Source organism: Perognathus longimembris, chromosome 10 (assembly GCF_023159225.1).
Source record: "Perognathus longimembris pacificus isolate PPM17 chromosome 10, ASM2315922v1, whole genome shotgun sequence".
NCBI classification, from domain to species: Eukaryota; Metazoa; Chordata; class Mammalia; order Rodentia; family Heteromyidae; genus Perognathus; species Perognathus longimembris.
Genome location: NC_063170.1, coordinates 27669258 through 27683687, shown reverse-complemented (window position 1 = coordinate 27683687; position 14430 = coordinate 27669258). Strand labels below are relative to the sequence as shown.

General features: G+C 38.6%; 1 protein-coding gene across 1 annotated transcript in view; it reads left to right on the top strand.

The window, feature by feature from the left end:
* Positions 1 to 14430, top strand: part of Lonp2 (lon peptidase 2, peroxisomal) — an 85847-nt gene that overhangs the window by 25525 nt on the left and 45892 nt on the right. The window contains exons 8-9 of the mRNA XM_048355663.1: positions 10228 to 10369; positions 13407 to 13557. Of these exons, the coding sequence (XP_048211620.1) occupies positions 10228 to 10369; positions 13407 to 13557 (293 nt within the window). The remainder of the gene's footprint in view (positions 1 to 10227; positions 10370 to 13406; positions 13558 to 14430) is intronic.

The window sequence follows — 14430 nt, the reverse complement described above, 5'->3', positions numbered from 1 at the left end:
TATAGTATAACAACCTGTCCTTGTGCTATTTGAAATTAGTATCATCTCTCCTGTTAAATTATTAAAGTCTGGTGAAACTGTTTATTTGGAAACCTGTTTGGAGGTATGTGGAGAAGGGGCTGTGGTTGTTAAGGAATGGAGACAGTGAGGGCCGTATGTGCTCCTGTCACACTTGTGAATTGAAGGTGACTAAGAGCAAAGGAAAAAGAACAGTAGGGGATTATAACCTGGCCATGGTGGTGTCTGTGGAGCTTGGGGGTTCCATGTGACACTGATGGCATCTGGAAAACACCCAGCTCTTGGCATTTGAGTGCTGGTCACATGCTCATAATAAAAGTTCATGGAAAGTGTTGTTTCCCTCAGCCTTTGAGTAGGCACCACTGTTCTGCAATCTTAAAATAGCCAAGGAAAAACAGAGCTGCTTTATGTTATCTCCCTTGCTATTTTCCACTTGGACCCTTACTTCCCTCCTTTTCCCATGCTGGAAAACACCAACCATTTGCTAGAAGTACCTGTTAAGTACTTGTTGAAGTGCCAATAAGTTGGGCATTGATTTTTCAAAACAATAGAAAATATTTTTCTTAGAGCTACTTAAGGTAGAAATGTAAAAGAAAGAAGAAAGGTGTGGTTTACATTTAAATCTTTAATTGGGAAAATCATAGTGATATGAACATTGTGCCTTTGCTGTTTTCAGTGCTTAAAAGAAAACTGATTTTTAAAGTTTTATTTTTATTTTTTACTATTATATGGGTAATGTACAGAGTAATTACAGTTGCAGAAGTCAGGTAAAGAGTACATTTCTTTTGGGGCAATGCCTCTCTTCCCTCTCCCAGTTTTTCCCTCCCATCCCCACCCACACATGTACTTCATTGTCAACATAGTGCCTCTTGAGTACCACTGCTGTATTTGTTCACCATTGGGGGTTTTGGGGGTTCATTTTGAAAGTCACAAAATGCCCGTTCCTATCTATCTTTGTCAGTTTGTTTCAGAAGTTTAAACTTTATGCTAAATTAAGTCATTTGGTAAAAGTTCAAAATAATTTTGGTTTTGTCATTATTGTTACGTAGTTTGGGCTGGCCTGCAACTTGCTGTGTAGCCCAGGCTGGCTCAAATTTATGATCTTTCTGAGTGCTTAGATTACTAAAACAATGAAACTACATTTACTTAAGTCTGTTTTGCTTTAGTTGTTCTTTGGTAAAATAAAATATACAGGGCTGGGAATATGGCCTAGTGGTAGAGTGCTCACCTCGTATACATGAAGCCCTGGGTTCGATTCCCCAGCACCACATATATAGAAAAAAGCCGGAAGTGGCGCTGTGGCTCAAGTGGCAGAGTGCTAGACTTGAGCAAAAAGAAGCCAGGGACAGTGCTCAGGCCCTGAGTTCAAGGCCCAGGACTGGCAAATAAACAAACAAACAAACAAATAAATAAATAAAAATATACATATTTTTATATTTCAAGTCATTGTTGATAGTAACTCTTTGGGAAAACTCTACCAGCTGTTTGTACAGATAATAAAACTATATGACTACAAGGAATCACTGGCTCAATTTTTAGACAAGATGAGAAAAATAATCTTACAATTTCTATGTTTATAGAATTTCATATGTAATCTGAAATGGTGAAGTTATAAATTAGCTGTTTCATTATTAGTCTCCACAAGGTAAAAGATAATTGCCACAGCTAGCTTTTAATATTTTTAGCATATTGTGGTTTTCTCACTATTATAACTTACATTTGTATATAGCTCTTATTTGCATTTCTAAAACAGGTTTATAGTCTCAGCAGAGATTTTCTCCATTGATGTAAGCGCATGCAATTATAAGCATTCTCTCCTCTGTGTCCAAGTATTGTCTTCTGTGCTCCCTTAATAATTAACTCATGCAGGTCTCTGGCATTTCTAAGGTGCATTTGTGGAACTAAAACTTAAATACAAAGTGAGCATCACTAGTCTGGAACTCTAGAATGCCTCAAAAATCCAGAACTTTTTGAGCGTTTACATACACCAAGTGGGAAGTTTTGACCTCATGTAATAAGACTGAGTCAAAATATAAATGCACTGAATGTTGCATAAAGTTACGTACAAGCTTTGTGCATAAAGTTTATATAGAATGTAAAAGAATTTTGTGCTCAGGTTTGGAACCTGTCCCAAAGGCATCTGCTGGATATATGCAAATATTCCAGAACCCTACAGCATTCAAAATCTGAAACACTTATATACAATCCTAAGCATTTCAGACAAGGGATAATTAGTTGTATATTTTTAAAAATCAACCTAGTTATTCAGAAACTTGAAATTTAGACAGTTAAAGGTTCGAAGCTAACCCCGTGGAATGACTCCATCTTCAAAATAACCAGTGAAAAGCCAGGCTGGAAGTGCTGTTCAGGTGGTGGAACACCAGCAAACAGACCAAGCAAAACAGAAACCCTGAGTTCAAGCCCTGCTAACCAGAAAGAGAGAGAGAGAGAGAGAGAGAGAATTGTGTTTTGAAAGTCATGTGTGTACTTTAAAGAGCCCATTTGTACAAATTATTCTAGGAAAAGATATAGGAGTGGTTGCTAGAATTTCATTAGACTTTATATATTAAATCATAGTTCCTTAAAAACTACTTTTTTAGCCGGGTACAGGTGGCTCACACCTGTAAGTTTAGCTACTCAGTAGACTGATCTGAGGATCGCAGTTCGAAACTAGTCTAGTCAGAAAAGTACCCATGAGACTCTTATCTCTAATTAACCACTCAAAAACAAAACAAAACAAAATGGAAGTAGAGCTGTGGCTCAAAGTGGCAAAGTGCTATCCCTAAGGAAAAGAGCTCAGGGACAGAGCCCAGGCCCCTAGTTCAAGCCCCAACCAGTACAAAAATTTTTTTCTTCTTGAGTCATTAGAATTTCTTTTAAGTCTGTTCCTTTTTGCAATTTGAGCTTATATATGCACACACATATGTATAAATGCATATCTTGGTAGAAATTTTGAAAAACGAATGAAATAAAATCTCTATGTTTTTCTACCATAAGGTAATCACTGTTAAATTTTGTTTATTTCCTGGGCACATTTTTTGCCTGTTATAGTCATACCCTTTCCACTTAACATTATGAAACATGAACTTTTCTCTATTGTGAGTTCTTTGTAAATATAATCTTAGTAGTATTTATTATAGACTATAAGAATCCTTTGATAATTAGAAAAGTTAATGGTGAAATGAATCTTATTCCTGAGTTTTAGATGTTATTAGTAAGAATAGGTTTGCCAGCCTTTTGTGTTACATTAGGTTTGTAGATAATCTGCAAGTAGAGTGGAATAAAAGGTAGTTGATTACTGTGGAGCTGCAAATGGATATTGAAATTCTCTATAATTGTCCTTGAAGCATAAACTAGCCTCTTTGTTTCCCAAAATGAAAAATGCTGATCTTGTTATTTAAATCGTTGAAATATTAGACATTGGGGGGGCACGCACGTGTGCATGTGTGTAGGCACGCGTGTGTGTGTGTTTGCGCGTGCATATGTTTGTCCTGATCCCGGGACTTGAACTCAGGGCCTGGATGATGATATCTCTGAGATTTTTTGCTCAAAGCTAGCACTCTACCACTTGAATCATAGCTCCATTTCCAGCATTTTGGAGGTTAATTGGGGATAAGACACTGGGCTAGCTTTGAACTGTGGTACTGAGATCTCAGCCTCTGAGTAGCTAGGATTATAGGCATGAGCCCCTGGCACTTCACTTAGACAGCTTTAGTTTGTTTATCTTATATACCACCTGGAAAATCATAGCTGAATTTCCTGTATCAATTACAAGAAAAATACAAGTGAATTTTTTTTCTTTTAGTAATTTTTATATAGATATTTTTTTTTTTTTTTGGCCAGTCCTGGGCTTGGACTCAGGGCCTGAGCACTGCCCCTGGCTTCCTTTTGCTCAAGGCTAGCACTCTGCCACTTGAGCCACAGCGCCACTTCTGGCCGTTTTCTGTATATGTGGTGCTGGGGAATTGAACCCAGGGCCTCATGTATACGAGGCAAGCTCTCTTGCCACTAGGCCATATCCCCAGCCCAAAAGTTTCATGTTTTCTCTTGTATGTTGATCTTGTTTTTTTTTTTTGCCAGTCCTGGGGCTTGGACTCAGGGCCTGAGCACTGTCCCTGGCTTCTTTTTGCTCAAGGCTAGCACTCTGCCACTTGAGCCACAGCGCCCCTTCTGGCCATTTTCTGTATATGTGGTGCTGGGGAATCGAACCCAGGGCCTCATGTATATGAGGCAGGCACTCTTGCCACTAGGCCATATTCCCAGCCCTTTTTTTTTTTTTTTTTTGGCCAGTCCTGGGCCTTGGACTCAGGGCCTGAGCACTGTCCCTGGCTTCTTCCCGCTCAAGGCTAGCACTCTGCCACTTGAGCCACAGCGCTGCTTCTGGCCGTTTTCTGTATATGTGGTGCTGGGGAATCGAACCTAGGGCCTCGTGTATCCAAGGCAGGCACTCTTGCCACTAGGCTATATCCCCAGCCCTAGTAATTTTTATATATATATATACATACATATTTATTTATTTATTTAAATCCATTTGGGATATTTTTATTTTTTTTACCGTGGAAGTTAATTGTCCTGTGGAGTTTCACTCTAATATTTCCATGCATACAGTATGCTTTGATCAAATTCACCCTTCTATTATACTTTATTTTTTTCATGCTAATACTGGGACTTGAAATCAGGTCCTGTGCTCTGTCCCTTAGCTTTATTTTTCAAGGCTGGTGCTTTAACATTTGAGCCACAGCTCCTCTTCCAGCTTTTTGGTGGTTAATTGGGGACAATCTCACAGACTTTTCCTACCTGAGCTGGCTTTGGACTTTGAGCTTCAGATCTCAGCCTCCTGAGTAACTAGGACTATAGGTATGAGCCTGTGACGTGGCTTTTTATTTTCTTTTGTGTGTATGTGGGAGGAGGTAGTATTGTATTTGAACTCGGTACCTTGTGCTTTCTAAGCAGGTGCTCCACTACTTGAGCCATTTTGCCAAACCCTTGATATGTTTGTTATTTTTCAGATAGAGTCTTGGTTATATGCCTAGGTTGGCCTGAACTAAGATCCTCTTATTTGTGCTTCCCTCTGTCACTGGATGACAGTGTATACCACTGTATTCAGCCATTGTACTTCCACTGTAGCTTGGGATGGCAAGAATGTGCCCTTACCCCAGCCATTGGTCATGATAAAATCTTAAGGAATATATATGCATGAGTGTATATGTGAGTGCATGCAGTCATATATATATATATATGCATATATATATGACTGTACCAAGCTGCTATTTTCTTAACCTTCTTCCTTTTTAAAACATTAATGGGGGGCTGGGATTATGGCCTAGTGGCAAGAGTGCTTGCCTCCTACACGAGTCTCTCGGTTCGATTCCCCAGCACCACATATATGGAAAACGGCCAGAAGGGGCACTGTGGCTCAGGTGGCAGAGTGCTAGCCTTGAGCGGGAAGAAGCCAGGGACAGTGCTCAGGCCCTGAGTCCAAGGCCAAAAAAAAAAAAAAAATTAATGGGTTTCATTATTCTCTTTTCATACACATTTTTAATATGCTTGGATCATGTTCACACTCCTGGCATCCTCTTCTCCTCTGCCCTTTTCTCTGCCTCTTACTAAATAGTCCCTCTTTCATATTCATATCCTATTAACATTTTTAATTTTTATCTGATGCATAAAACAATATATATATATATCCATAAATAAATGCATGCACATGCGTGTTCTCACGCACACACATGTGTGTGCTGGTTCTGGGGCTTCAACTCAGAACCTGAGCTCTGATCTTGAGCATTTTACTCAAGGCTAGTGTTCTACCACTTGAGCAACAGCTCTACTTCTGGCTTCTTTGGTAGTCAATTGTAGATAATGTCTTGGGGACTTTTCTGCCTTGGATGGCTTCAAACTGGCTTCAAAACTCAGATCTCAGCCTCCTGAATAGCTAGGATTATAGGCATGAGCCACAAGCATCCAGTGAGTTTATTTTTTTCAGTTTAAGTGTGTGTGTATGGGGGGCTAGGGAGCAAACCCCTATATGCTAGGCAAAGCACCCTACTCTGAGTTGTTACACTGAGGTGCCATCAGAATTCATTTATCATTGCATTAATCACATTTTTTAAACTTTTATTAGCATGGACTAGTAATACAAAGGAGTATAATTGTGATAATTCCATAGCCATGTACAGTAATACTTTGAACAAGTTCACCCTCTGTATTTTATTGCCTCAACTCTTCCCTCCTCACAATTAATGTATTTTTTTTTTTTTTTTTTTTGGCGCCAGTCCTGGGCCTTGGACTCAGGGCCTGAGCTCTGTCCCTGGCTTCTTCCCGCTCAAGGCTAGCACTCTGCCACTTGAGCCACAGCGCCGCTTCTGGCCGTTTTCCGTATATGTGGTGCTGGGGAATCGAACCTAGGGCCTCGTGTATCCGAGGCAGGCACTCTTGCCACTAGGCCATATCCCCAGCCAATTAATGTATTTTTAATAATCATGTTTATTTCCATTTTAGGAAAAAAATAATAGGTAATTATATATCCAAGCTAATGAAATCATTAAGGTAATACATTCTGTTTAACCCTGTTATACTGTGTTGCTTTCCATATACTCTACTGTGAAGAAATATAGAAAATATTCATATTTAGCCCTTAAGAAAATTAGTTTATATTTTGTTTATGCAAACTATAAACATACAGTTTAGTATATTGATTTATTAAGAAATTGTTGTAGTCTGGCGATACAGAAAGAGAACATTTTTATTTTATATATTACTATATTTATTTTTTCACCATCTGATTTTATCACCCCCATGTTTGTTCAAAGTATATTCTATGTCTTTAGTGAGTATATTACATGTTACCATACTTATGGCAAAAGACAATCCTAAATATGTGCAGGGCTGGGGATTGGCTCAAGTGATAGATTTTGCCTTGCCTAGCAAGCATGAGCCCCTAAGTTCAAAGCCCAGTTCTTCCAAAGAAAACTAGGAAAACATGTGCAAAAGATTCACCATTTATAAGATGCTGAATGCTGCATTTCTAGGGTGGTTTCTTTAGAACTATTTTTCCCCTTTATACAGAGATATGTAATATATCTATCTGTTCTTTAAATAACCAGTTATCTAACCAGTTAGTAGTGAATCGGTAATTTTTATTTTCTCTGATCTTAGATGTATACTTTGTAGTGAGGCTCTGCCTCCTTATGTAGACTCAAGATGTCAATAAAAGGTGGCAAATTTAGCTGTTGCTTAGTGTATTATTCTCTACTTCAGTATGAAATCACACTGTAGGCACTGTGAGCTCTGTGGTGATGTTTATCTTCCTGATGTGTCCTCTAGATTACTAGCACACATTGGGTAGGTGTCACCCTGACTGAAAAACACCAAGGACACTGACTGTGCTTGCTACTATAAAAAGACAAGTGTGGACTGGAGGCAAGTGGTACAGTACTTGCCTTGCAAGAGTAAGGTTCTGATTTCTGTTCCCACCAACAACAATAACAAAAACAGGAGACATTTGTAAGAGATGCTTTTCTGAGGCAGAAATTGAAGTCAGACTTTAATTCTGATGTACTGATTTCTGCTTTTGTGTTTTTTCCAGGAAAGTAAGATTAGACTTTCAAATAGCTGATAATAATAACAATTAACGTTTTAACACCCAGTGTGCTGAGAACTATGCTATGTGCTTTACTCATAAGTTCTCATCCCCATGTAACCCATGCATGCCATTTACTTTGTTATTACCTCCATATATAGGCGAGGAAACTGAGACAAGTCCTCTCTCCAAAGTTGAGTTCACCTTAACAGTGATGATAGGTGTTGATTATGGTCAGTCTGAAGGGGAACAATGTTACAGTTTTATATCCAGAATCTCCAAAGCATTAAGACCTGGACTCTGTCATCAAAGGGCTTTACCGGTTACAGTACTCATGAATAAAAAGCAGGTCATGCCAAGTACCAGTGGCCTATAATCTTTGCTACTCTGGAGACTGAGATGGAAGATGGAGGTTTTTAAGCCAGCCCAAACGGAAAAGTTTATCAGACTCACCATCTCCAAAATTATCATCAAAAAGCCAAACTGGAGTCTTAGCTCACCTGGAAGGGCACCAGTGGAACAAGCAGTTTGAGCTACCTTGACATCCTGAGTTCAAACCCCAGTACTATTTTAAAAAAGAAAACCCAAGTAGGTCATAAATAGACATCATATGAGTTGTTGAGTTAGAGATGCTATAAGGGTTTCTCACTTTGTGAGAAATAAGTCAGGAAAGATACCCTAGGATTTGGGGAATTACATGGTCAAGGAGGGCAAGAGCAGTGTTTGGTCAGCTATTTGTCACTGTAAGCCAGCAACTGATGAAGGAAAGGTATTCTATTCATAGTTGGGGGGAATTCAAAGTCCAAACAGCATGGCAAGGGTTTTGAGGGTTGCCCTTTTGCTATATCGCCTGGTTGGGGGGAGCAGGGGAATGATTTTATTGAAAACAGGAAAAAATATTAAATGGAATCAGGCTTGCTCCTTTTAGAAGAACCTTTTCCCAAGAACGAACTCAGAATCAGCGAGAAATTCTTTCATCCCTTTGAAAGGATTGTTCCAAATGTCCTCTGTCTAGGCTCTGTCTCTTAAGTTTCTATTACCTGCTAATACCATTGTCTTGAGGATCCAACTTTTATCACATGAAATACACTCAAATCCTATCAATAGCAAACAGGAAAGCATCATATTAACAAAGGTGGGGGGAAAAAAACCAAAGGAGATTTTGATTGTGGAGGAGGCAAGACTATAATAGGCCTTCAATGAGGTTGCTAGGTAGATTGTGAAGATCCTAAACAAAGGTGTTTGGACTTTGATTTGTAAACTCTGAGAAACAGTGGAAAATATAGTGGGGCTTGCTTCTTCGCAGTGACTACCACCCAGATTTTTTTTTAATCACTGTGACTTTAGATCTATAACTGTTAATACCCAGTTTTGAAACCTATCTATCAAAAAAGGGCAGGAAAAGAAACTACTACAAGAAATGACCCCTAGAGCCAGGCACCAGTGGCTCATGCCTGTAATCTCAGCTACTCAGCAGACTGAGATCTGAAGATCATGGCTAGAAGCCAGCCTAGATAAGAAAATCAGTGTTTGGCTCAAGTGGTAGAGTTCTAGCCTTGAGCAAAAAAGCTTAAGGGCAACACCTAGGCCCTGAGTTCAAGCCCTAGAACTGGTATGAATGCACACACACACACACACACACACACACACACACACACACACGAGTGAGGCACAGAGGTTTCCAGATTTAAAAGAATTTTCCTTTGCCTGACACTCTTAAAAATCAGAGTAATGGCATATGTGTAGGAGTTTAGTAATTTTGAACTTTTTTCTTTCTGTATCACAGTCTGAAATCTGGGTTTGCTAATTCCTTATTGTGGCAGGACAGTGTTTATTGTTTCTGGCTCAAGCACTGGGATCACCTTCCCTGGATGAAAGGCATTCTCACAACATTTCTCAGGCTTTCTTATCTTCAAAGGTCACTCTGTATTCTGTCCTACTTTGGTCATATGGCAGAACTGAAGCTTGTTCAGTAACCTGGCTGTGTGTGGATCCTGAGATAACTGGGTGAGGTTGCTCATTTCTTTCCCACACTCAGTGTCATAGTCCCTTTCAGAAGCAGCATTTGCCCTTAGGATTTAGGCAGCAAATAAAAAATTAGTAATCAAACTTAGTAAATTGCTGTTAATATCAGAGTTTTCCAGCAAGATATGTCTTTTCATGGTTGATATTGTTTTATTTCATGTTTACATAAGTCAGGTGACAAGCACATTTCTTTTTGGACAGCTTCTTCAGAATATGAAATGGTGGTTGTGTTGGGCAGGAAGTTAGTCTGACAAACCAAGCAGACTTCAGGAATTATAGGAAGTTTATGAACCTTTTGGAATCTCCAGGAGCAAGACCAGAACTATGTGACTTAAATGTGTCACTTTCCATTTTACTAAATGCTAAAAATAGATTCATTTCTTTTATTGTATTTGTTAACTCGCAACATAGATTAAGAAGAAAATAAGAATTGTGTCTAGTAGCTTTTTGATATGTATCATAGTACTTTTAAATGTTTAACAGCTCTTCACTCTATTGTGGTAGTAGCTAAGTGACTTCTTTAAAGTCCTGAAGTTTAATTTCTCAGTAGTGGATTATCTCCTGACACTTCATTGCTGTGGATTTACTACTGCTTTTTTTTTTAGACGCACCTATGTTGGCAGTATGCCTGGTCGCATAATCAATGGCTTGAAGACTGTTGGAGTTAACAACCCAGTGTTCCTGTTAGATGAAGTTGACAAGTTGGGGAAAAGTTTACAGGGTGATCCTGCGGCTGCGTTGCTTGAGGTAACATGTAGAAAATTCCCTGTTTGTAATAACACTTGAAGAATGTGAATGAAAGTAGATCATATTTGAATAATGTGTGCATTAGACTGTGGTTAGTTATGGGAAGAACATATGATACAGGAGCCAGGTGTGTTAGGGCAGGCCTATAATCCCAACACTTGGGAAGTGGAGATAGAAAGATTAGTTTGAAGCCATCCTAGCAAAAAAGTTAGACTATTTCAGAAAAGAAGCCACTATGTTCCTGTAGTCCTAGCTGCTTGGAAATGGAGGTAGAGGATTGTGGTTCCAGGCTGGCTGTGGAAAAAAACCAAGACTCTGGATATGACTCAAGTGGTAGAGTGATTGAGCCAGCTAGCAAGCATCAGACTGTGAGTTCAATTCCTAGTGCTGCCAGTAATAATAAATTTGATACAGACTGAAGTCTGAAGCAGTTGACATCTACATAAAAGCATCTTATATTTCTTTCTCTTTTCTTTTTTGAGACAGAGTTTTGCTCTATAGCCCACAATGGCCAAGGACTCATGCCTCAGCCTCCCAAGTGCAGAGATTATAGGTGTAACCACCATGACCAGCCTGTTTGGTGTTTTTACCCTTATTTCTAATTGGGCTGATATGCTTTTAACCATTCATCATTTTTATTGTGTACTAGCATAGCTTTTCTATGTTTTTAAAAATATATATTTTATTTTATTAATAATTGCAAAATCTAGAAGTAACCAAGTTACCTTTCAATAAGTAAATGGATAATCTGTGGCCCATCCAAACTATAAATTTACTCAGTATCAAAAAAAAATACTCTCAAGCATAAAAACGTAGAGACAAGCCAGCTAGGACCTGTAATCCTGTAATCCTCACACCTGTAACCTGCCTATACTTAGAAAGCTAAGATCTGAGAACTGTGATTTGATGCCAGGCCAGACAGACAAACCCATAAGATTATTATCTCTGTGTAACTAGCAAAAAGCTGTAAATAGAGGTGTGACTCATGTGGTAGAGCTGCAGCTATGTGTAAAAATCCACGTGAGGACTTGAGGGCCTGAATTCAAGCCCCAGTACCAGAAAGAAAAGAGAGAGGGAGGGGGAAGGGAGAGAGAGAGAGAGAGAGGAGGAGGAGGAGAGGAGAGAGAACCAAAAATGCATATTATTAAGTGAAAATCAATATGAAAAGCTACATATTTATGGATTTATGGCTCTAATGCTGGGTAAGGCCAAGCTGTGGAAACAGTAAAAAGATTAGTGAAACCATTCTGTATAATCCTCCTGTAAATAAAACTTATAGTACCTAAACCAAGTGAACCTTGATGTTAATTTGTATGAATATTAGTTCAGGTACTTGGGAAGTATATATTGAGAGGAACATAGTTCCAGACAACCTGGTCAAAAAGTGTGAAGTGCAAAAAGGATGATCTCAGTCAGGCCTATTCATGAATAGACCTGAAACACTACATGAAAAATAACTATAAGGATTAATATCCACATTACACAAAGAGATAAAAAATTAAATAGCAAAAGAACATATAATCCAACTAATAAATTGGCAAATTAATTGGACAGTTCTTAAAAGAAGAAATACAAATGGCTAGATGAGTGCCAGTGGCTTATGACTGTGATCCTGGATCAGGAGGTTGGACGTTCATAGACAGCCCAGGCAGAACAATTGTAGAGGCTCCCATCTTAAAAATAACCAGCAAAAAGCTGGGCTGAAGAGTAATTTAATAGTAGAAACCCAGCCAGGCAGACAAGCCAAGCCAAAAATAAACAAACAAAAAACGGCTAACATATACAAGAAGAAAAATTCAATGTCCCCAGTCAGAATGGCTATCATCAAGAAAACAAACAAGTGAGGAAGTACCTGGGAAAAAGGAACCATCATAGAGGACCCCTCATACACTGTTGATGGGCACTATAGAAATCAGTCTGGGGGTTCCTCAAAAAACTAATAGCCCTTCACTGTGACTCTATCATACTACTATTAAGAATATATATCAAGGAAAAGAAATCAATATAAAAAAGAAGATACCTGCATATCCATATTTATATTGCGGTACTATTTCCAATAACCAAACAATAGAATCCCTGAGGTGCCCAACAACAGATGAGCAATAAAGAAGATATAGTACATATCTATCATGAAACATTACATAGGCATAAAGAAAAAAAATGAAACGATGTCATTTACAGGAAAATGGATAGCATTTGAGAACATTAAGTTGTCTAAGAACAGTCAAATTCCCAAAGCCAAATACTATGTTTTCACTCATATATGGACACTAGACCAAAAAGACAAGTATATTCATGGGCATGTATATGCATTTATATACGTCTATCATCTATCTTTCCTTCTTTCTGTATAGAGATTTATGTATATATGTACATATACACCTGTATATGTACATATATACACACACATATATGTACCAAAAGACTGTACTTTTATTTATTTTTTTTGTCGGTTGTGGGACTTGAACTTTGGACCTTTGTACTATCCCTGAGCTCTTCAGCTCAAGGCCAGCACTCTACCACTTGAGCCACAGCACCACTTGCACTTGTGGTTTTCTGGTGGTTACTTGGAGATAAGAGTCTCCTGGACTTTCCTGCCCAGGCTGGCTTTGAACCTCAGTCCTCAGGTCTCAGCCTCCTGAGTAGCTGGGATTACAGATGTCAGCCACCGAAGCCCGGCAAAAGAATGTGCTTTATATTCCCATAGCAGGTAGAAAAGGGTCTGTCACCAAGAGGGAAACCAGTTCTGTAGGATTGGCCACTTGTAAGGCCACATGCTGAGCCTAAATTAGGGAACAGATTGAAGAGCAGCGTTTGAGACTAATTTTTGCATCTTTGTGCTGTATGCTACCTTGTTTTTAGATATGACACTAAACATGTAACAATTTTAACATCATTTAGAATGTGAGAAATGCAAAGAACAATCCTTAGGTTTTTGTATTACCCATATTTACTAAATAACTACATTGCACGCTTTAGTTTATGCATCTTTCTTTTGAAACTACTAAATGTTTGAATGTTTATTGTTCTCTTCTAGGTGTTGGATCCTGAACAGAACCATAACTTCACAGATCATTATCTGAATGTAGCCTTTGACCTTTCCCAAGTTCTTTTTATAGCTACTGCTAACACCACTGCTACTATTCCACCTGCCTTGTTGGATAGGATGGAGATCATTCAGGTTCCAGGTACACCATTGATAATAAAATAAGTATTTTTTTATATAGCTTGTCTTTCTTAAGGATACCTTTATAATGGATCATGTGGGGCGCCCATGACTCACGCCTGTAAATCCTAGCAGCCCAGGAGGCCAAGCTCTGAGGATTGCCATTTAACACCAGCCCAGGCAGGAAAGTCCATGACACTCCAATTAAGCACCAAAAAAGCTAGAAGTATAGCTGTGGCTCAAGTGGCATGAGCACTAGACTTGAGCAAAAAGCTCAGGGAGAGTACCCAGGCTCTGAGTTTAAGACCCAGGACCAGCACAGAAACAGAAAACAAAAAACTAACAGAAGCCAATTTGCCAATGTATAATCTTCAACAGTCCTGGTAAGGGATATAATTATACCAGATTTTCTGTAGATTCAGACTTGGGAACAACAAAACTTTGTGCGTGCCAGATAAGAGTATATGAATATTCTGTAAACATGCTCAGATTTAATTTATTACTGAAGAATGATCACATTTTGTGGAAAGGAAGATATTCTTTGAAGCTATTTCAGAAATTACAGATAGAAATAGTTTATTTCTGTGAAACAGTGTCTGAACTCTTTGCCAGTTCTCTGGGAAAGCATTATGTAATATTTTACTCTGAATAAGAAGTGGCTCCCAAGCAAACTGGACTATCTGGCCTCCTTTCTTTAATGTAAGCTTGCATGTGCCTTTCAATTCCCAGTGTAGTTGATTATCAGGTAGTCACATGTTTTTGTTGTTGTTGTTTGTTTTTACCGTACTTCACTGGCATCTTTGAGAAGTCTTTTAGTTTTTCTTAAATTATAGTCTCTCCATCTTACTTTAATTACTCAGAATTATTTTACCCTAAGAAAAATCAAATACCAGTG